Consider the following 24539-nt stretch of genomic DNA (forward strand, 5'->3'; position numbering starts at 1 on the left):
GGTGATTGTGCTGCAATACTTTGACAGGCTGGCAAAGTGGACAGAGAGGAGTCTTGTGATGTTCAACAAAGGGAAATGCAAAGCCCTGCACCTGGGGAATAATAACCCCGTGCACCAGTACAGACTGGGTAGAGGCTTCCTGGCTGGAAAGCAGCTCTGCAGAGAAGGATCTCAGGATCCTGGCAGACAAGTTGAGCACAAGCCAGCACTGCACTCTCACAGCAAAGGCGGCCAACAACATCCTGAGCTGCAAAGGATTAGCATGGTCAGCAGGTCAATAGAGGTGATCCTTCCCCTCTACTCAGCACTGGTGAGACTGCATCTGAAGTGCCATGTACAGTTCTGGGCTCACTAGTATAGGAAAGACATGGACATCCTGGAGCAAGCCCAGTGAAGGGCCCCTATGATGATTAAGGGACTGGAGCATCTGACGTACAAGGAAAGGCTGAGAGAACTTGGATTGCGTAGCCTGGAGAGGAGAAAGCTCGGGGTGGGGGGAGATATTAATAATGTCTGCAAATACCTTATGGGAAGGAATGAAGAAGATGGAGCTAGACTCTTCTCAGGGGGTCGCAATGGACAATCTCTAGAGGCCCCTGCCAACCTCACCTGTTCTGTGATTTCCTCCATCCATAAAAGAAAAATTATCTTTCCCTTTCATGAATCAGAGACAAACCATTGATATTTTTAAAAGACACAGTATGACTACTCAGTCCCACCTACCAAACTTGCACTATTCTTCCATTGCTTGATTTCTTTTGAGCCCATAGAGTCTTGTTTCTCGTTAACCCATTCTGTCCTTGCCTCTGGTCTGTTACTACTGTTCACCTACACACTCTGTTCTTACCATTCTAGTTCCTTGTCAAGTCCTTGGAGAAATATTCCAGTGAAACCCCCGGATCTGTCTCCATCACTACTGTTCAAAAGAGCTTCCCTGCCTTGACTTTTATCTGAGTTTACCAGTCCCCTTGTAATGTTCCCTTCACCCTTAACTCCAACATTTAATTTTCATGGCCAAAAAACCCAGATCCATGTTCTAGACCAGGAATTAGCTGTGGTTGTAATTTGAGTGGGGAAGAGGTTGAAAGGTAATGGAGTAATTGTGAGGTTAGTATTAAAGTTCTTTGCTGCTTCTTCACTGTCCTTCCTCTTAGGTGTTGTGTAGCCTTTGAATTACATGATGAGAGAATCATCATTATTGCTTTAGAAATATCACGATGCTCCATACCAATTTAATATTAGCCAGTTAATCTCTGTAATGCTATCTTCCAAAACTCTAAGAAAAATGAAAAACTAAGGCAAAAAAATGTAGTTGCCTGTTTATTATCATGATGACTGATGCAGTGGAAACCAAACTGTCTTTATGCTTTCATTCAAAAAATAACTTCCCCAGGCGAATGAAACACTGAAATTGGCAATGCTGACTTAATTTCTCAAATCTGGCATATAGGTCTGTACTTCCAGTGAGCCTGGTGCTGGCCAGCAGATTTGACTTTTATTTTAAAAACAGATACATTTTAATTATGTTCCTTCTAGATTTGCTCTTAATTAATTGGAAATATCCAAAGAGTTAATTAAAAATACAAACTGTATTTGACTCTATATCAAACCTGACATGATCTTTTTATCTACAAGGCAAGAATTGTGTGGGATCAGAAGTCTGAATTATTCATGATAGTTTCCAGCCATTTTTTTCCCTCCTCCTTTGTTCAGTATAAAACCCTCTAAGCTTTTCTTTCAGTCAAGGTGAAAGCAATATTAAGTCTCGGAAGTGAAACTTACCAAAGACATGTAGCTCTGTGAAATCCTTGTCCTGTAATCCTGGCTTTCTATTCACCACCACTATTCAATATCCCACTTCCTATATAAGCTTCACAATATATAAGCAGTTGATGAGATTTATTTGTTATACTCCTGTTTTCCTTCTTCATAAAAAAGCTTTCTCCATCCCTTTGCTCCCCGAGGAGTTACATTGATGTCTGATTGTTTCTGCTGGGCTTGCTAATCCAGCAGCTCCATTAGAGATGCTGGACGGCTGGTAGAGGGTGGAAAGTGAGGGAGGAGGAGAGTTGTGCTTGTTAAGGTTTAGGACAGCAAGTGTAGTGAATTTTAAAAGCATTGTTAAGATCCAGTTAAATAATTATGGATTAACATGGTTGATTGTGTGAGTAGAAATACTGGGAGGTCACTTTTGAAAGATGCTTTGTGAATTAAAGCTTGACTGTAGTGCATTGGATCTCTCTAAGGGACTAAACTGAATTATTTCTGGTCATTTTGGAGACATGACGACAGATGAGATGGAAGCTGAGTCTTATCTGTGCTAATGAGTCCTACATTTCCTATTTGCAGTATTGCTCCTGATGCCTGTAGCAGCTCCACGTATGTTTTTCTTACAGCCTCTGACTTCATCTGTCGTGGAATTTTTCTCTTAAACAAACACATTTCTGGATAGAAATGTAAAAGCTTTCTTATTTTTTATTAAGGTTAAAAAGACAAAGAGTATTGTTGTTGTTAAATAAGTTGTTTGTATCTAACCTTCTAAAAGTAAATTGCTGCCTTTAAGGCGAAATTAAAACATACAGAGAATTCAGTATGCAAATAGCACGCACACCAGATGATCCGAAGGAAGCCTGCACATTTCCATAGAAAGCAAATGTGAGCGTCAGAAAGCAGATGCTTTCTACCAACAGAGTATACATACAGTTCTCAAGAGGACCTGAACAGCAATTTATTTTCCAGCTGCTGGAAGTATGCAAATTCCTACAGAATTAAATGTGAATTTGAAAGAAATGGCATCTATTAAGGACAAGACAACCCAAAGAGGCAATTGGGAACTTAATAATTTAATCAAGAACTTTAACAGGCTCAGCAGTATATCTAAAGTCAATGACTCAAATGTCATCTGTTTCTAGCAAAGATGTAAGCGGTCATGTTGAAAAGATGTCTTTTAGAGTATGGCATTTGGAGCATTTACCTGTGACCATGGAGAAGTACGTTAGTATGGTGTGTGTAGATTTTCAGATGATTCTCCATCAAAAAGCATCATCATAGTCAGTGATATACTCGTGGTGTATCACCAGCATTATGTTTGCTATTTTTAAGTTCTATTTGTTTAACCCAGGAAGTCTGGGTAGGTTTGGTTCTGTCCTGACACACATGTAATCACCACAATTATTGATTAAATTCTTACTGCTGGACGTTGTTCCACCTGACGGCTGTGGGACTGGATGGATGTTACTGAGATTATCATCTGAAGGCAAGGGAATAGTGCTAAGTGCAGTGGCATAATCTTGCACAAGGGGTGTTGGTGGTGAGCCGGCAGCCAGCTGCATAGACATGGGAAGTGTGTTTTTTCTTCCTTTCTGCAAAAGCACAGTCTTACTGGAGTGGGGACGAGCACACAGTGGTAGCGTTCAGGCTTGCCAAGCAGCGCTGCCTCCACTCTTCCCAGTTACCCCTACAGAATGCAGCTGCTCAGTTCGTCCTGCTGCTTTTTTATCTCTTAGTGATTCCATTTAATGACTCCATTTGCACAGAGAGCTGCCCAGGTGGGGTCAGTGAGGGCAGGAGGTGTTGGTTTAGTGCTACATGTGATGTGCAACATCACATTTAGTATAAATTTTGACTAAACGTGTAAGGTCAGATGCGTCCATTTAGATGCACTGGAAGCAAAAAGTTTTCAGGCCTTTTGAAAGCTGTCAAAAGGCAATGAAGGTCACTGCTTATAGCTTTAGGAATTTAACCTCAAGCATTCATATATGACGAGGCTTGGCCAGGGTTCTCGTGGCAGTTAACCCCCTGTATGGCCCGGAGCCTGCCAAGCCCCGCTGCGCTGGTACGAGTTTAATAAAGACGGTAAGTGGCTGGGCTGGGTCACCTGCCTCTCATACACTCCACAAATAAGGAACAAAGTAAACAGGAGTTCAGTGAGTGGATACAGTGTTACCTCATTTCAGAACAGAAATACTTGACCAGATAACTAAAATTAACCTGGTCAGCAGAGGAGACACTGTGATCACAAGGGTGGGTTTGCCAGGTAAGGTCATGTCTGGGAGCGGAGTCTTCTGAGCCCTGGGAGTTATCCTTCTTTGTACTCTGCCCGTGTGTTTTAAAAACACAAACGACTGCATCGTGTTTGTAAAGCCACAGATCTGTAATACTCGTGCTGCCCATGGATGGGGCAGAGAAGATTACCAAACTTTTCATTCTCTAGCTGTTTTCCACTAGTTAAGAGTCATCCTCTTACAACTGAGTAACATGTAATTTTTTTCTTCACGCAGGTTGTAATCCTCGGCAAGCATTCTAGAGGCTATCACTACATGTTAGCTAACCTGGTAAGAACTTTCCTTCATTACAAGTGTAGCTAAGTTTTAGAGGGTAATATATTCTGTTCAAGTTGCGGCAACTTTAATCAGCAAAAGAGGAAATGCATGGATGAGTTCTTGGATTTTGAGAAATTACTTTGGTAAATACTAGACCCGGTATGTTATAGTCATTTGTATTCAATTATGGTCTTTCTTTTGTCTAAGAATCTCATATCCTTTACTAATTTTAAAATAATAATTTAATTATATGTTTTCTACTAATTTGTATTCTCCTAAGTAAGACACTTGATAACTGTAATCTTCTGTGTAACATATTTGAAATGTAAGCACTCCAGGAAAAATAATTCTAGCATATTTGTGTATAAAATAAGTGGATAAAAGCTGCAAATTAGAACAATTCTATCAAGTAAAGCACCCAGGCTGTTTAGCTGTTCTTTTGTATTTCAGAGTGTAGGGTTATGCCTGTGTATGTGTTGACCTACCAGGACAAGACAGTACATTTTTATCTGTATCAGAGCTTCTTCTGGATTCTAGAATTGACTTTCAGGGATGTTTATGATGCCTTTGAAACACCATCTGCTAGAGTTCCTTAGAAAAAGTGTTATATTGTAGTTGGTCCTGCAGCAAGACTAATTTCTGGGTTCTGTGTCTGCTGTGAGTGGAAAAATGTTTTCTAAAACTCACACTTTCAGCTCAGCAATCCCACTTAGTAGAGGATTCTCTGTATCCATGTTTTGGTGTGATTAAAGCAGAAAAGACAAATTTTAAAATACCCTTATTTAGTGTAAGTACTGTATGCCTTTAAGATGTGTCATTTTGCTTTATAAGAACCATGATCTCACTGATTAGCATGTGCATAGAAATAGAGAGGTTCTTATTCCAGGTTGCCGTTTAGCATGTGTAATCATTGACATTCATGACTGCAATCAAGTCATACTAATCAAAAAGACACCGATTTACTGCCTCAGGTATAAATAACAACAGAGTGGGAGAGAATCATACCGTGATGTTTGCAAGTGAACTGTTAAGTAACGCTGTGATGGAGAACTGCCTCACAAGAGGTGTGCGCTTTGCCTCCACAGAACAATATGAGATTGAGGTCTTTGACCAGTTTTCACCATGATGAGGAGAAAAGAGGAAATAGGACTTCAAGCTTCCCCACTGTTTTCTTTCTGATGAGCAAATATTATGTACGACGTTGCCACAACACAACAGGGCAGTTTTCTATTGCAGAGGTCTGAAAAGAAGATTTTAAGCTCTGTTCTATGCCACTATCACGATAACAATTGTGATAGTAACTGTCTCCTTGGTAGAATATTTTCAGCTAACAAGGGAAATTAATCAGTTTCTTTTTTGCTACGCTTATAGCAGGTAAAACTGAGCCAAAGAAAAGGGACTTTAGATGGCAATGATTCTTGTTTTCTACATGTGTCCCCTCCCAGGGTTTCACAGACATTGTTCTGGAGAGAGTAATGCATGGAGGTGCCAATGTTACTGGATTCCAGATTGTTAATAATGAAAACCCAATGGTTCAACAGTTTCTACAACGCTGGGTGAGACTCGATGAAAGGGAATTCCCTGAAGCCAAAAACTCACCATTAAAGGTATTTATTTTACCCTGACAGTGATGGAGACTATATGAGTTGCTTTCAACATTTGGGGTTTTTTAACCCCAGGTGTGTATGTGTGTATGATATAGATCCCTGATTAGAGTATGTTGCAACATTCACTGCCCTTTCAGAAGGGAGAAAGAGGCAGAGGCTGTTAGCTGGACACAAGTGCCCACCACGGTGGGAGTTCCTCAGAGGCAAAGGCTTGGTCTTGCAAGTCCTGTCATTGAGCAGTGGATATAAAAACTTCTAACTTGAACTTTTTGAGCTAGTCTTGGGGTGGGTGTGGGGGCTAGTTAGATTAGTTTTTAGAAGCAAACTATGGGTTACTAGTCCATTTTAATGCTAATAGAGAATTTAATGTGCAAAATAAAGTAGCTCTAGATTCGCTGAGGAGCCACTGCCACCTCCTAGTCACTGCTGACAGTTGCCCTCATAATCTAACCCTGTGTTTTGCACTGCTGTCCTTTACTTAAAGACTATGGATATTATATCTGCAACCAATAAAATTTTCCAAATTTTTTTTGAATGAAAGTCCCAGGTTCACTGAAACTGTTGTAGATTGGGTGAACTAAAGGCTACTGGTTTTCGGAGACTCGCAACCTGTTAATATCTTCCCCAGATTTTTTTCTGCCTCAGTATCTGTGTAGTAGAGGGGAACCCTATTCACTGTCCGGTGGAGGAGTGCATCAAGGATACTCTGTCCAGTGATGGAAGTCATAAAATCTTCTAGGACCACTGCATATGATTAATATTCCTATTACGTTCCTTCTTTCTCTTCCTGTTTTGGTGAGGCCTGTTCCTTTTCATCAATATGCGTAGATGAATAAAATCTGGGACTGGTGGTGGATGAGAGGGCCTTAAATTCTGTCACCCCCAGGAGTCCAGTCCTCACATCGTATGTATTGACTGTCTCAGGGAAACCAAACCTGTCTAAGAGCCACAGCCATGATGAGACAGTTCATGTCTTTCCTGCTTGATTTGGGAGGGGGACATGCAAATTGATGAACAGATTTGGAATTCAATATTGCTCCAATAAATGGGACTAATGTCTTGATATTAGTAAGACAAACTTCAGGGAAGCATAAAATACTAGATAGGAAGGAAAAAATCTAGTCCAGTCCAATGCATGGGGGGATACCACGGTAGGCAGCAGCACTGTGTTGGGCTGCAGACAGAATAGGAACCAGTTATGAGGTTCTGCTGCCAGAAGGCCAATGCCATTCAGAGGTGTACTTTTCCATCCCTGGGATCATGTGGTTTCTGTGGGGAAGGAAAATTATCTTAATCCCACACCATTCCACAGCCTTGAGGAAGCAGAGAAAGGCAAACAGAGGCCCACAAATCTCGGATTAGTGGATTGTTCCCTGTTGATTAGGACCTAGGCCTGCTTTCTAAAGCTTCCTAGCAGTGATGCAGAAGTGAAGATAAGTATCGTAGAATCTTAAAAGCTCTGAAATATATAAAGTTAACCTGGGAAGATTTTATTCCACTTGAAAGCAATTTACCTTGAGGGAAAAAAATATTCTTCATCCTTACAAAAGAATCATAAGTATATGGTACAAACACAGAGATTACATTACCTTTCCACAAATGTACCGCTCATTATAGAAATGTGCGCAGTATTTGTCAATCAGACAAAAAGCATACTTAAAAATTGATGTACAATATTTTTGATTAGGAAATAAAATTGCCTAGAGATTAAAGCCCTGATGTTTAATTTATTCTGTATTTTATCAGCCTTTCCCTTCTCTCTCTCTTTTTTCTCTTTGCATGCTCATGCATTCATAAGTAGAATTCAAATAAAGTAGAAAATTAGATAACTCTCTTGGCATGACTTGGAAGGGACTGCTTTAAGGTTACTGACAATTGACGCAGTCTGCTGAAAAAATTATCAGCATGTTAAGTTTTATGTAGTGCTAGACTGGACAGCTGTTACAAGATTTTTTTAATACAAGAACAAATACCTTAAAATTACTATCTGGTTCTGTATTGTTGTGTGGAATGTGCTGTATAACCTTTGTTGACTTACTAAAAGAGGAGAGGGTGATTGTTGCAAAGCGTTGCAGGAAGAGGTAAAGGTGGGCAGGATCAAAAGAGTGCCTATACCTAGATACAGTCAGAGCAGGAACCACCCCACACACACCCAGTAAGAGTTTATGAACTGCTGTCATTTAAAACTCAGTAAGAATGACTGAATAACCTTCTTCACAATCCTCCCTTTGCACTCTTTGATATCAGATACAATTCTCTTTATCTGCACGTGCAGACACACCTACTTCTGTGCAGATTTCCTAAGCCTTTACATCAAACTGAAGAGCTTGCAATGAGATAATACACATTTTTAAGAAATACAGAGCACTGATTGTGCTATCCTGCCCTACAGGATAGAACTAACTTCTTCTGAATTTAATAAGTCTTACCCGCAAAGAGAGTAGCTGAACGTGCAGTTGAAACTTGGATTTCCACCTTTCTAAATCATGCATGGGCAGCATGTCTTCTGGCACTAACTGCAGCGTAAGGTTCATCAGGAGCCAGGAGCTCTCGGTATCACACAGACAAAAAAAAGGGCAGGTGCACCAGTACATGCAGATACCCCTTATATTCTTTTTTTCTTCTCTTCATGAAGGGGCCTACAAGAAAGCTGAAGAGGGTCTTTTTACAAGGGCATGTAGAGCTAGGACGAGGGGTGATGGTTTTAAACTGAAAGAGGGTAGATTTAGATTAGATATTAGGAAGAAATTGTTTCCTGTGAGGGTGGTGAGACACTGGCCCAGGTTGCCCAGAGAAGCTGTGGATGCCCCCTCCCTGGCAGTGTTCAAGGCCAGGCTGGATGGGGCTTTGAGCAACCTGGTCTAGTGGAAGGTGTCCCTGCCCATGGCAGGGGGGTTGGAACTAGATGATCTTTAAGGTCCCTTTCAACCCAAACCATTCTGTAATTCTGTGATTCTCTTACATGGTGAAAATACAAATGGTACGTTACAAGGGGTCTGAAATCTGGTCTTACACACTGAGCACATTCAGTTCCTCCCAGTATGTACATGTTGAAATGGTCTCCTGTACACAGACCCTTAAATTATAGGTGTACTGTAATGCTGGTGAAAACCAGGGATGTCATATGCAAAGCCTGAGCCACTCTAGGTGGAAAACTTTCAGACAAACACATAAATGTGGAAAAAATATGAAAAAAAAACACCCCCATGACATTTCATAGGTGATACTAAATTTATAGCACTGGGGGGTGTCACCAGATACATACGACAAGCAATTGATGAAGTTGACAGCCACATGAACGAGTGGTTAAGGAGTCTGGGGATTTTGTTGAAGAGTTGCTGCTACGCAAACCTTACCACCCTCCTCAGATTTACCATGGAGTAAGAGAGAGCAGATGGGGAATTACCAAGGAGATGTAGTACCTAAAATGTATTTTGTGATTACTTGCTTGTATAGCTGTCTTCTAAGAAAAGTAATCTGGTCTGTTCCTTGCCACAGATGCTACCTAATCAGGATTGTGGTCCAAACAGAAATGATTTATGTTAACTTCAATTCAGAACTGTCTTGGCAATCTTGTTAAAAAGAAAAAGCGTACTCCAAGCAAAAACCAAATATGGGCTCTTCTTTCCTATTGGTAGCAGTATGGGCCAGCGTGGAATTGCAGACTCCTGTACTGACCTCCTTTGGATGAGCAAGCTTCCAGTTAAATTTAAAGTTTATGCAACTATAAACTGGTTTTGTTATTTTGCTGCTATATGCTATACAAAACGAAAATATTTTTAATTTGTTAATTGAAATAGATGGAATTGTTAAACTACAGAAAGCACCTGCGGCAAGACAGAGGGCAAGCAAAAGGGCTTGCAAGCATGATTGCCTAAGAGTATTTTAACAAAGAGAAGGACTAGACTTGGTAAACCTGGGGCAATTCCAAGATTGCAGTTTGTCACCATATTTGATTTGCATCAATTTCAGTATACGTCTGCACTGACCCATGATGCAGTCCTAGTCATAGCAGAGGCTTTCCGTTACCTCCGAAGACAGCGTGTGGATGTCTCCAGGAGAGGCAGTGCTGGAGACTGCCTGGCTAACCCTGCAGTACCGTGGAGCCAAGGAATTGACATCGAAAGAGCGCTGAAAATGGTAAGGGCAAACATACCAGCTAATGAATGTGTATATTCCACAACAGCAGCGATTCTGCTGGGACCAAACTTGTGTCCTGCTCCGTGTACACAGAGTTTCTGCACTCACACAAACAGCTGCAGCTCCTCAGGGGAAAAAAAAAAAAAGAAAGAAAAAACAAACTTAATGACAAACTCTAAAGGATGGCTAAAATATATTCAACAGGGGCAAGGCATAACAAATTAGCTCTCAAAACTTTGGCCAGAATCACATCCCTCTGGCACCGGTGCCACAGCTGCCTGATTGTCCACACCAGAGCACCTGTAGGTGCTCTGACTCCCCCATAACACCCAAGCTTGGTTATGGGGGAGTCTGACTCCCCCATAACACCCAAGCTTCCCATGAGAGGGAGCGTGAGCCATTTTGCAAATGAACGTGTATTCGGGGTTTCTAAAGTCAGTCTGAAGCTGCAAATCTGACTAACAGAACTAGACTGTGTCCTCAGCATGTGTCTTGTAAATCTTGCAGGGATACCTGTATTTATGAGCTTAAACACGTGTGTACAATTTTAATAAATTGCCAGTAAAAAGTCAACTCAGATTGGTTTAAAGCAGTGGAAAAAATGTTGTCAGTCATAGCAATACTGCTGGATTTCAGCACCAGCCTGAACCTTGACACAGTTTAGCCTCAAACCATTTCTGATTCCTGGCATAACTTTGCACTCTGTGTGATTACCTTCTGCATAGCCTATTTTTTATCCCTAATACTAGTTACTGCATGGGATCCTGCCTCACTTATGTCTCTAATTTTGTTGACTCTTTTTAGACTGCTATGTGTGTTAAAGCAAGTGACAACAGGAAAAATTGGATAACATTTTTGTAGGTGTAAGAGACAAGAATATGGTCTGCTTTTGATCTGTCTCAAAACACCCTGAAACAAATGGGTTAGAATCTATTATATTAATGCAGGCATAGGACTGGAGTGAGTGAGATCAGAATTAAGCCCATGTTAGGTATAAACAAATCCTAGGTCAGCCTTCATACACTTAGCTTAATTACTGCTTTTTCTCAATTGCCAAATTGGAAGGATTGTATCAGAAGGTTATAATGAGTTATAGAAGGTTATAATCAGATTATATCACTCTTAAGGATGAGAGAGATGGTTCTGTCTCACATTGCCAGAGCTCTTTTTATGCCATTATGTCACTTCCTAACAAATGCCCTAACTGCACATTCACTAATGTAGCATTACACACTTCTGAAGAGAAGTTAATTAAATTCAGCCTTCACAATAGTTAAAGAATTTGTACTATCCATTTGAACTTAATTACAAACAAAACATAAAACTCCTCTGAATGAGATACGAGGTATTCATGTCAACAAAGAAAACCAACACTGCTACAGGACACTCCCTTATTCAGGAGATTTTATTTTAAAAACAAAATTCATAAGAAATACAAAGCCAAACTCATGATTGGCAAAAAATGCAGAAGTTTGACTTCCAGCTGGTTGCCTTGTATTGTTTTAGCTATTCAAAGCCATCTGAGTGAGGTTTATATCCACCTCCAACAAGTGCTACCCTACCAGACCCCATTCTGACCATCACACTCTCTCCCTCCATTCAGACAATAATCATGAATCTTTGCTTCAGGAAAAAAAACTTTGATTTAACAATGTTTCCTCTCCACTCTGTAGCAACAACTCAGATAAGAATATTTTTTCCAAGACATCCTTGAAATATCCTGTGCTTGCAGAAGGTTCAGTGCCACACTGTAGTCATCCTGCTGGCAAAAGGGAAATAGGCGTTCCCTGAGTCTGCTTCCCTACAGCCTTGAGAACTGTGCGTGTCCGTATTTCTAAAGCTGATTCTAAGACATAAGCTCAGTGGCAGACAGTTTACCTGAACTGATCTGGGCAGTTATAAATAACCACCCCATTTGTGATTGCCTCCGCACGCTGCTACCAGAAGCGTTCTGAGTCCTGGTGAGTCTTTCTGCCTCGGTGCAGCCAGATTTTGAAAAGTGCTGAGTTTTCCCACCAAAGATAGAAACAAATTAAATTTGAAGTCAAAAGATGTCAAGTGCACAACGCTCATGTCTCAGTACGCATGAGGATGAAGCCGGCCTAACAAGCTCTGCTGAGACATACAGTCAATGCTGTGCTAAGGTAGCCAGACAGCTTCCAGCAAGTGCCAAAAGCAGGCACAGCAGCTCGCATCTGGCTGCAAGTTATATGTCAACTACCCTACGAATACATTTGCTCAGTGCACAGTTGATAAGACCTATTAGGGGCAAATTTGGCTTTCAAAGTCCCATTCACCTCTCTAGCTTTCTGGAGACAGAAACAACTCACATATTCTTCCAGACCCCTGAAATGATGTAAACTATTTTAATAACGGTTCAAGTCCACTTACTAATAAAAAAAAAAAATCACTCTCCTTATATGTCAGTCTGAATTTGGCTCACTGGATCATTTGGGGTCCAAGGAATTTTGGCTGTTTTATGTAGCCTTGTCCACCGTAACAAGTTTGATTGCACCATCTCTAAACCATAAATAGCAGGTCAATCACCAGCCCTGAGCAGTTTCCCTTTGACTAGTCTTGCATCACCTCTTCCTGTAACTTCTACAGCATTTTGCTAAATATTAAAGCTAATTTACCCCTGCTGAAGTTTCAGTCTGTTACTCCTTCTGCCTGAGATGACAGCTTGTCAGTGTTGGTAAGTGATAAATGGAAATATCTCAGCCTTTCATACAGGGAAATAAGAAAGATTTTTTTCTTTGAAACAAAGTACTTTATACTTCCCCTTAAGATGATTCATGTGAGTAGGTAATGATAATGACTTACCGTCTATACACCCATCCATCCAGATTGAGACCAAAACTCCATAAGCAGTAGAGACAATTGTCTGTGCTCATTCAGAGAAGACATTCATTCCTTTCTCCTACACTGGGACTGATCTTAAAATAAAGCACTTCCCGGAATGAGCAGTGGTACGGGATTCTGGTCCATATCACAAATCACTCTATACCATATTGTGAGGGGTTTAATGGCACTGAATTGTTGCCTGTGCCTCACTGATGCTGTCTCAGTGAACCCAGTGTGACTAAGCGTGGCAGAATCAGTCTTTCTTACATTTAACATGCATGCAGGACTAATTTCACTTATACTTAAATGCAGCTCACACTGCGGTAGTGAGTCACCAGCTGACTACTAAGAAAATGTACAGCTGAAACTCGGAGAACTAGTATTGTTTTTGTTAGGAAGAATATAACTGGCTGCGTCAAAAGCGCTACAAGTCTCTTATATAGATAAAAGTTGTGCTAGAGCTAGTAGGTTCCTGCAAAATGTGGTGGAGGGAAAAATAAAGTGAATCTTCTATTAAAATGTTTTTTCTGGTTTTTTTCCCTTAAGGTGCAAGTTCAAGGAATGACGGGGAACATCCAGTTCGACACCTATGGGCGGAGAACAAATTACACAATTGATGTGTATGAAATGAAAGCCTCTGGATCGCGGAAGGTGAGTTTCAAGATACGTATCCAGATTTCACATCTTCACAAATATTTATTCCAATGAATTAATGAAACTCAAAAATACCACACAGGCGCTGTAATAACAGAGCCCTGAGGAAACCCCACTTTCTTGCTGTCTTCCCTATCCCAGGAACCTTGTTCTGTTCTGTTCCTGGACCAAACCACTTGCCCTGCTTAATATCTTCATTCGCTTCCGTGTCAACTTCAGACCCCACTTTTTCCCTTAAAACCCTTCTGGAGCTTTTCCACTGCCAGGCATAATACCTGCTGTCACGGTCCTGGGCTCAGCCCTATCTCCTAAATTCCTCTCCATCTTTCCCTTCTCCATATCAGGTCTCAGAGCCATAGTGAAGCTGGAGCCAGTGTATTTTAGAAACCTTCTGAAATTAACAGAAAATAATTTTGGTTTTAATTAGGATTTGCTACTTATTCTCTTGTCTCCTAAATAAAGTATAGATCCTAAGTGGGATAGTTGCCTAGATCCCTGTTATAAAAGAAATTTAGGGCAGATTTTCAAAAATAATTAGGTAGACAGGGTCTCAGGAGTATCGAGAGAAGAGTCTGTGTGGCCGAGGCATGTAAATCCCCCTGATTTCACCTGATGATAGGTACCTGACCTGCTTAGTCACTGCTGAGACTCCTTGAACTCTTCTGCACATATTTGATAACAAAATACCTCTGGACGTGGCCCAGCCATTCAGCTGGGTTTACAGTGCAGACAAAAGTGTTACTTCTGTGTTGTGCAGTAATACAAAAACTAGCGTAATAGCACCGCAGTGTAGCCACGGCACCGTGATGGTCAGCACAAGCCAGCTGACAAATAGTCACCTCGCACTCAGAGAGGGTTTTGTATCCCATTCTGAGGATAATGCTACTGTGCCTGCATTGCTAACGGTGTCTGTGCATCTGCTCTAAAGCTCGCTCAGGCATGGCTGCAGGGACTGTACTCACTGTCCGAACTGCAGCAGAGTATCAATTAAAAATTACAAAACCAAAGAATTTTGCTCAGAGTGTTGAGCAGTTTATTTTCTTGTCTATAGTATATTCTTATGCTGTGGATACATAGGAATTTATTCCACAGGAATACAAGTTTTCATTTAGGTTTGGCTTGTATTTATTTGCACGTGGGCTTGAGGACATTGTTTCTTTAAGGAAATTAAATTAAAGCTAATGTAGTCCTTTAATGGCAAAAATGTTGCATGAATAAGTGTTACAAAGCTGTATGTTTTGACAGTTCCTGTTACAAGTTCATGCACCAGAGTCCTTGTAAACGTATGTAATGAGGTAACAATCGCCATTTTTATAGGCTGGTTATTGGAACGAATATGAAAGATTTGTGCCAGCATTAGATCAGCTGCCCTCTAATGACACTTCATCTGTGGAGAACAGAACTATAGTAGTCACTACTATCTTGGTAAGTTTTATGTTCTTAGTGTGTTTGTGTTTAGGAAACAAGACGCATGGCTCCTGAGGTGTGTTCGACACCTTGCCAGGAGGCCAGTGTTGAATACTGTGTGACTTCAAGTGACTGAAAAGTTCAGTGTCTCCAGAGATCTGCTGAGGGCTTGATCCTCCAAACTTCTATGTGTATCCATAAGTTTACTCACAGGAGGAGCTCACTGAGCTCAACGTTGCGCTTTGCTACTTCTCAGACACTTGAACTCAATCAAATGCCTCACATAAGTGAAGTTCTTATGCATGTGTGTAAATGACTGCAGGATCTGGCCTTCCTGCTGTAGGGTCAAATCTTGCACCCCTCACTCAGGTACAGCTCCTGTAAGCTCAACCCCTGTGGACTGGGTAAGGGTGGCACAATGAAGCCTGTAGAGAACTGGAACTGCTCTAGCACTGGGTGAAAAGCGACCTATACCCGTGCCGTTCCAAAGGAGTAAAGCTCTTCCTGTGTCTCGTAAACAGCAGCACCTGTGTCAGTCCCAATGCCTCTAGCAGATGTGCTCCGTACAGTATTGTTTGTGACTTTTATGCCTGTTGCAATTCTACTAAGCATGAGCCAATTTTATGCTATTTCCTGAAGCATTGTATTTATAGTCCTATGGATTTAGCGAGATATATCAGCATTTCAGCTAGAATTTTCCAAGAAGGCTAAGGGAATTTAGTGACAAAAATGCTGCTGAGGTTTTTAGCCTATCTTCCCTTAGGCTCCTTTGAAAATATCTCCATCAGAGCCCCATTCTAGGCCACTGGGGCCTTAGGAAATTATTTTGATGGTACAGGTGTTGGGCATGTCAGTTCTTTAAACACTAAAACCTGAGTTATTGCTGCAGTGATGCTATTTGACTGTCTAATCAGGCCTAATCCTGCAAACAGAAGTGTAACTCTGTTAAAGTGGAATAGTCCTGTTGTCTTCAATGGATCCATCCTAGAAATAAAATGAATAGTATGTGTGACTGTAGGATCAGCCAAGGATTTTTAAACTGCAAAAGTCTGTCTTTCTAATGTCTGTACCAAAGCAGGAAATATTGTAAATGCTTGCCAGTAATACAAAGGATAATAACAGCTCTCATTTTGTATGTTTTAAAGCTGTGTTTTACATTCATAGACTTTTGATCTCTACTTTTGTTTCAAAGGAATCACCATATGTAATGTATAAGAAAAACCATGAACAACTAGAAGGGAATGAGAGATATGAAGGATATTGTGTAGACTTAGCTTCTGAAATAGCAAAGCATGTTGGAATAAAGTACAAACTGTCAATTGTTGGAGATGGGAAATATGGAGCTAGGGACCCTGAGACTAAGATATGGAATGGCATGGTGGGTGAACTGGTCTATGGGGTAAGTTTCTCTTAACCTTCATTTTAATGTTCTTTATAAAAAGTTATGTTTAAAGTTAATAAACTGCAAAATAAAGATCATCTGTTTGAATATCACCTTTAAAATTCTAGATATTTCTTTGTAGTGCCATTTTTATAGTCTACTTTTCTAATGGTTTCATTGCAGGAAAGTCTTTTTTACCACTGTTCTCCAAATCAGGGTCCACAAAATGTTGAGAGGTGTCATTGGGCAAATTTCAAATTCTCGCCCACAGCAGAATTTCCAGTTTGCCCTTCATATGCTGCTTTTGCGTTTGCCGTGTCTCCTTTTTCTCTATCAGTCTTGTAAATGCTGGAAGGGTGCCCCTGCCGTTAAAGGTCTGATCCTATGATGCTGGTCCTCATTGGATCCCTGATATCAGTTTGTGTTTGACCTGAGACTAAAGACTCAGTTAGCCCCATGGTTGCTTTTCAGGGTAAGAAGCAATGCAGGTGTGAAATCACCCACATCTTTTTCCTTTTTAAACCCTGGGTTTGGCTTTAAAAATCAGCTGTCAGACAAAAAAAGAAAAAGTCTAATTCATTGCATTCTTCTTTATATTTCTATATTGGGTGTACATTGCTTTGTTTAGTAAGAACAAAAACAGTCCGGAATTGCCATTTTAGAAACTTCTTTGAAAATTAGAATTTTGGAATACAGATAAACCAGATGGAAGGGGGAGAAAATTGGCTTTGCAGAAAAGGCTTTAGAAGCTGATATTTCATCTTTGCTTTTTTCCCCCCAAATGCTAATGAGATGATTTGTGATTCCGCCCAAATCTTCTTTACAGTTTATTTTTAACAAGCTTTCCTTTATTAAAAATATCTGAGCAGAAGCGAATATTTCCATTGCTTCCTTTTGTTCCATGGCTGAGTGTAATTTCTAAAAGTCACCTCAAAATTTCCTTGGGATAACACATCCTCATTGTTGTAAAATGTTTGCTGAGCTAATTCTTTTCAAATGAATGAGTCTTTTTAAAGTAATTGCTAGATTTGCAAAAGTTTTCTTATTCTGGAGCAGTCAGTCCTGATGCCTTAGTATATACTTGGTAGCCTATTTGACTTATATTTTATATAAGCAGCAATGTTTTTGTAGTATTGTATTAAGGCGAGGGAGGGAAATCTACTGATTAGAGAAAGTAAACAGGGGTCCGACCCCTGGGTTATGTCTTCACTTTGCTGTTGCATTGAGGTTTGACATTATGCAAATCTTCTGAACTCCCCATGCCTCAGTTATGCGATTTGGGAAACCGGTGCTACCTCTCTTAAAGAATACAAGTACCTCAAGAACCTCTGAAACAAAGGTTTAGTTTAGTTCCAAGCATAATTACATTGCAGTGGAAACCTAAACCCCCAGTTTCCCTGTGTGTGGTTCAAGAAATATCAAGAGTATTAGCTGTAATTGTGTCCTTTTGATATATTTGCAAGTGACGAGCAATGAAACAGTTTATTCACTTAAAAAAATAATCCTACCATATGCAAAAAGCATGACAAAAAGAGAACCTGAAATTACTGCTAACAGCCAGGGCACAGGGACTGTCTACATCAGAGGAGGAAAGGTGTGATATGGGCCACTGCCTTTGGGACTTGAGCCAAGTAAGATTAGCCTGTGCAGCTGCTGTACGCTGCAAGATCCATCTGGATAAAGGGACAGAAAAGTGCTCAGAGGGCTGGAACACCTCTCCTGTGGGGACAGGCTGAGAGAGTTGGGGTTGTTCAGTCTGGAGAAGAGAAGGCTCTGAGGAGACCTTGTTGCAGCCTTTTAGTACTTACAGGGGGCTTATAAGAAAGACGAGGACAAGCTTTTTAATAAGACCTGTAGTGATAGGACAAAGGTTAATGGTTTTAAACTAAAAGTGGGTAGATTTAGACTAGATATAAGGAAGAAATTGTTTACGACGAGGGTGGTGAAACACTGGAACAGGTTGCCCAGAGACAAGTGGTAGATGCCCCATCCCTGGAAACATTCAAGGACAGGTTGGACGGGGCTCTGAGCAACCTGATCTAGTTAAAGACGACCCTGCTCGCTGCAGGAGATTGGACTGGATGACCTTTAAAGGTCCCTTCCAACCCAAACCATTCTGTGATAAACAGGTTGGCTGCATCTGCCTTTTCCACAACCCCTTGGGACAAGCCTAGCTCAGAGAGCTCTGCCTCCTTAGCATCAAACTGAGCACTGGCCACTTCCCCTTGACCTGACCATAATTGTGACTTTTCCACACAAGCAAAAACCAGCCTCACAGGCACCATCGACCATACCTTAAAACCACCCCAAACCCACCCCGCCGTTGTCATTTTCCCCTGAAAAAAGGTCTGTTCCTTTGTATTCTGAAGCACAGTTTTCATCTGTGTTTTCTCATTAATGAAAAATTGACCCCCAACAGCTCCTCTTCTCACGCTGTGAGCTCAGTTACTGAAGCCTCTTCGCTGCAGTGCTCAATTATTCAAAGGTCAGATGCATCCCTTGAGGTCTGACTGTAGACCCAGGTTAATGCCTGCAGCCCAGCGCTGCTGAGCTAGCTCTCCGTCCTGCCGAGCTGAACTTCTGAGCTGGCAAGCTGCGCAGAAATCCACCTGGCTTTCTGTAAGCAGGGAAAACAGCCCCTGAACTCTGCGTACAAACCTCAGCAGTCCTCCAGGCCCTTTCCCAGCCCTGTTTGCAAACATCATGAAATACCCTTGGCCTCCTTCTCCATGTGTTGAGCGGGGGCTGTGTGCCACACTCACGAGGATGTGCACAAAGCCCTTTGAAGCCAAACAGTGCTCTAGAAGTGCTAATTATTTGGAGCAAGCTCCTCATTTACGTGCTGACTTTCCTTTATCTCTCAGGGGCTTAAAACTCTATTAGGGAACTAAAACTGTACATTGCCCCCAATGCCCCTGTGAGCCTTGTCTGGAAAATGACTGTCATATTTGGCTCCTCTGGATTCCATTTTGGGAAGACAGGAGGGAGATTAGATTTTAAATGCCTTTATTAGACTGTATGGAAGACAGGCATGGGGGGATAAAAGGGGCCTGATTGGTTTTGGTACCAGTTATCCAGCAGCTGAACTGAGCTGTGGCATAAAACACAATCTTTTAGATTGCATTTGTCTCAAGTGATAAACAGTGACTAGTCATTTGTCAAATACAGCATATTCCTGACCCAACAAGCTTCTCACCACCACCTGGCACTGCTGGGAAGTCTTACCAGGCTTTTGGAATGCTGTGCCCGTCTTTGCATAGCCCAATGCATACAGCTCTTTTCTAAAATTGCTCTTAGGACAGTCACAGGAAGTGAATGGCTTGTCATTTTAATGCCAGAACCCTAATTAGCTGTAATTAATGTTTAGTTTGTGCCAGTTCGTTGTTACTGTCGCTCTTGCTTCCTGTGGGATGCAGCATAGAGTCAGGAGAGAAGGTGCAGCTGAGCTGTACCCAGAGCCACAGGGGTGCTGGATCCCAGCGCTGCGGGTCCTGGGGCTGACCGCACAGCCCCGACTGCGGTGTAGGACTAGCCGGGGGTCTGCACTAACTAGGCCAACTGCCACAGTCCCGAGACTTACACATTACCTGGGAATAGACACACTAAAATATTTCCCATTAGAAATTCTCCCTCCCCTGTCTCATATCACATCAGGGCTGGCTGGAGGGTGTAAAAGTCTGCTGTGCCGTAGGGCTCCCCAAAGTCGAGGACAATTTCAGCTGACCCTCGTGGACCTTTCCTTGTGGCTTTGCAATGGGCCATACAAATGAACCTGGTTACAGAGGAGGGCTTGCTCTGTGGGGTGGCACATGGGTGGCAGCCCTGGGGGCAGGGAGCTCTGGCCATGCAGACGGTCCCAAACTCCTGTGCTTCAGGAAGGAGAACCCAGAAGTCCTGTTAGAGAGGAGCTAACAGGGCCTTGTGGTTTGTTAGCAATTTTCAAATGGTGGTGGTAGTAATAGTAGTAGTAATAACAATAATAAAATCTGACATAAAAATGAAATTTATTTGATTTTTGATAAATCAAAAAATGTTAGTTCAGGTTGAAGAAAATCTTGATTTTGTTCTTTCATTCTGGTGGTGTCAAAATAAGACTCTTCATCCTACCAGAAAAAGACCTACCAATTCAAACACTATTATTTTTTAAATTAAAAGAAATTTCTAGAACATAGGGAGAACTTTTGACAGAATAAAAATAGCAGATAGATAATGCTTTTTTCCTGGACATGTTAGAAGAGGGAAGTAGCTAAATCATTCTCCATCTGGGAGACTGAATCACTATTTAAATCTAACCAGCAAAGAAAACCAGCAAGGCAAGCGCTGTCCTCCAGTGATCCACCTGCTAACGACGTCCCACTGCGCACATCCCGCGAGGCCGGTGCTCGGGGCTTTGTACCCACCAGCTGCTCAGCACTAGACAGTCGTCTTTTCTCTTCTGTAGGGTAAGCCTCTTTCTGTAGGCTTTTATTTCTTCTTTCCCTTTTAAAGCAGGCTGCTGTTCTTCACTGTTCAGCCAGGGAAAGCCTTCCCTCCCTGGGCCTGATGCTTTTCACATCGCTGAGGCTAATTGACAGTGTGTTTAACACAGATCTTAATTGCAACTACAAACGCTTTGGGAGTGGAAAGAGCAGCCAGACCTTACAGCCTTTAAAACTCTCCTCAGGTGAAAAGAGGTCTTTATAAAAACCTTTCAATATGTAAAACAGCGTAAAGGAACGAAGCAGGGATGTAAAGGACAGACAGTCCCCGAACACAGGCAGCCTCCGCAGTCTGGCGGAGCGGGGCCACCTACACATCTCCCTGCCTTTCACAGACTAGCCCGCCTCGCGTGGCGCTGGCCTCTCTGGCTCTCCCAGCAGCAGGAGAAAGACTACGGATGTCATATACAGCCTTTGAATTGCAGCGGAGAGGAGGGCTAATTCGATTCCTAATTCTCCTCAAAACATCCTGCGTGCTCTTAGTCTGCGGCAGAGCCTGACTGTGCTGTGAGCGGGAGCAGCTCGCCCTTCGCCCCTCACCCCTGGTCTCTACAGGAGGGAAGCGCGGGTACCAGTGCCCAAAGGCAGCTGTGTGATGCCTCTGCCCTGCGGCTCAGATGGACCCTCGTCCTGTACATCCAATACAGATGCGGGGTCCGTGCCCAGGCAGCTGCTGAGCCGTGGTGGCACCGTGCTGTGCAGGAGGACAGGACCGCAGCCCTGGCACCGAGCCCCGCTGATGTGGTCCTGGACTTCAGCTGACCTGCGTCCGAGCACAGACAGAGGAAGCACATGTGTGTCTGCAGCTCAGAAAGCAGATGTACCCTTAACTTCTCCATCTGCATATGGTAGTTGTGTCTCAGGAACTGTGGGCATCCACATAAAGCACGCGTGGACTTAACACTGACAAACTACAGCAGACAAAGACAACTGTGGATTTAACACCGTAACACCTTTATACACTGCTCGGCTAATACGCATTAAGACTTCAATGCAGCCCGTTGCTAGTCAGATATCAGCTGTTGCTTTTAAATAAGTGTGAGCTAATGTGTTAAAACACCTTGCCCCCATCACCGGGCCTCTCAACACACCCTGATGTCCTTGGGTATACTGGACTCTCTTTACAAGGTAGCTTGTACCAGCAGATACCACAGGTGATGTGTTGCTCTGTCTGACACCCTTTTCTGATACCTGGAAACCTCAGCCTGCACTGAGAAGTCCTAAAATGCGCTCAGCCAGTCGTCATCCCAGCGCAGTCTCTTCTGGTGCCACTGTACCTGCATCCAGCACTTCTGGGGTGCTGGGAGGTTTGGCTCCCGATGGAAATCGGGCAGTGTCCCTCTGCTTCGGTCTGCACATGGTCTGAGCGCTGGCTGGCTTCCCATCACACAAAGGTCTTGCAAAGTGACTGTAACCCAGACCCACTTCTTGAAAAGCAACACATTGGCAAAGAAAAGGTTCAGTTCTGCAAGGACGAGTGACCAGAAGCACGTAGAGGCAGGAGCACAGCTGGTATCTCTTGCTGTCTCTGGTGCATGGCTTTGAAGTTAGGGAGACTCATCTTTAGATCTGTAAGCAGAAGAATTCGATCCCTCCTTTTGGATTACAGAGGTGGAACATCTTACCATTTTTCTTTCTCCATGTAGAGGGATATTTCTATTTGCTATTTTTTCTCCCTCCCCTTAAGAGTCTTGAGGTTTGCAGCCCCCGGGGGTCAGCTTTGAACAGAGTGGGCAGCGTCTCTGTGCTGCCTGTCCTCTCTAAATCCGTCCCTCCCACACTAGTAGGCAAAGATGGAACAAGCCTCAGAGGAATCCATGACATTTCTCGCCCGGCTCAAATGCAGTGAAGATGGTGTTTGAAATGCCATTAGTCATGAGTGATTAGCAAAGCTTAGTTGGTGAGGTTCTTAAACCTCCCTCCAGTTCTGCACAGGGAAGGGCATGGTTGTGGTTGTGTTCTTTTTAATGGAGCTCAGTTTTTATGGGTTCTGCTTATCTGCAGCCGTAACAGGGAGGGAAATTCACAACTGTGCTGCAGTTATTAATGATCCTTTAGGGTGCTTAGAGCTCTCCGTAAGCTCTCCATTTCAAATACTTTAAATAAATAAGCAAAGAGCGGTCTGGTTTAACCTCTTTAGTGCAACGAAGATTCAGGGAAGTGGTGGGGGACCAGGCTTGGGTGCTGGATTGTAGCTGTTCCACTCTCAGTGCCCTGGTTGTCAATGGTTTCCCGAGACCCTGTGTCTGAACCCATGCTTCTTCCCTCTGCAGAAAGCAATTGCTGCCATATTCATTTAAGGCATGAGGGGATTTGTTGGTGTTTCCAATATATTGAACGCCAATCAAAAATGGTAGGAAAGCAGGAAGACAGAAATGTATCAGAAAAATAAATATTTGTATCCCTTGGAATATTAAAATGCAATTTTAAATCATTTACAAAGACATCCGTACTGTATGCTATGAGTGAGAACATGGTAACAATCAGACCTTTAAGAACTGATTTGTCTGTGCGTCATCACAGCATCAGCTTCATCTTCCAAAAGACCCCACAGGAACATCCTGCCTGAACTCAGCTGCTCATGAAGGAGATACAGACTTTATTGCACGCTGCATCAGCACTTAGGAAGAGCTCCACCGTGTCTACTTTGGCAATTAAAATATTACTTTGGGAGAATTAAATTTCTCCAAGTCCAGGAAAATGCTACAGAAACTAAATGCTCTTATAGCTGAACCAGCCTTTTCCTACCTTGACGAGCTGTCCCAAGGCTGGCTGTCCATGTGCAGAGGCACCAGGCAGTGAGGCACCTGCCTCCCACCTAAGCTTCGCTTCACGTGGAATCATTGCTAAGTCTCTGCAGGGGTCCTGATCCATTAAGCTTGCTCTAATAAGGATTAATTTGTAAGTACCTCATTAGTTCAACACGAAAGCCATGGTCAAAGTGTTTAGTCTTCCAGCCAGCTGTGGACTCTGACTACATTTAAAACTGGTACTCTGTGTACATCTGACTGCAGACATCTAATATTTAACAGTAGCTCAGCAAGCAGCAGCTACGGGACAAATGTATGTTTTGGGGGAATTCATCAGTGAACAAGTTCCACCATCATCCAATCCCTTTACCACACTCTGCCCGTGTCCCGCCACGTCTCACTGAGGTGATTAACATGTTCATCTGTGAAGCCAGTAGACACCCAGGATCCAAAGGCAGCCAGCATTTTCTGGTTTTATATTCAAGCCACGTTAAGCTAGGTTTTTCCAGTAAGTGACCACAACTCAGGTGAGGGTTCTCTCCTTGAGAAAGGTGGTCGCTCAAGGGGAAAGGCAGTGTCCTAGTACGCGTGGATGTCTGAAGGGGCGGAGGAGGGCTGTGAGAGGGCGCACCGAGGGCCCTGGGTTCCCAAAGGCTTCCTCACGTGCACAGCCATGGTTTATCTGATCATTCCAAGTAATGAACATGTACACACACCTTGTAGTTGCACATGCCAGTACAAACTGTTGAGAGATATTCCCAAGTGGCCGGAGCAAATCTGGAGGTCGTGTGTGCAGACGGGTGTTTCACGGAGGGAGGCTGGCTGTGGGCAGGGCCAGTGCTCAGTCCCACAAGTCTGCCCTTAGCCTCGGCCCTAAAACACCGAGGAGATGCCTCGGGCATGGCTGCACCGTGCCACTGAGGCACCGGCTGGCGCGGAGCACGTGATGCTGAGAT

The 24539-nt window shown here is 42.7% G+C and overlaps 1 protein-coding gene across 1 annotated transcript in view; it reads left to right on the forward strand.

Annotated features, from left to right (window-relative positions):
* Positions 1-24539, forward strand: part of GRIA3 (glutamate ionotropic receptor AMPA type subunit 3) — a 149998-nt gene that overhangs the window by 81590 nt on the left and 43869 nt on the right. The window contains exons 5-10 of the mRNA XM_068412032.1: positions 4281-4334; positions 5768-5929; positions 9902-10069; positions 13460-13564; positions 14885-14992; positions 16167-16373. Coding sequence (XP_068268133.1) covers positions 4281-4334; positions 5768-5929; positions 9902-10069; positions 13460-13564; positions 14885-14992; positions 16167-16373 — 804 coding nt within the window. The remainder of the gene's footprint in view (positions 1-4280; positions 4335-5767; positions 5930-9901; positions 10070-13459; positions 13565-14884; positions 14993-16166; positions 16374-24539) is intronic.

Source organism: Nyctibius grandis, chromosome 13 (assembly GCF_013368605.1).
Source record: "Nyctibius grandis isolate bNycGra1 chromosome 13, bNycGra1.pri, whole genome shotgun sequence".
NCBI lineage: Eukaryota > Metazoa > Chordata > Aves > Nyctibiiformes > Nyctibiidae > Nyctibius > Nyctibius grandis.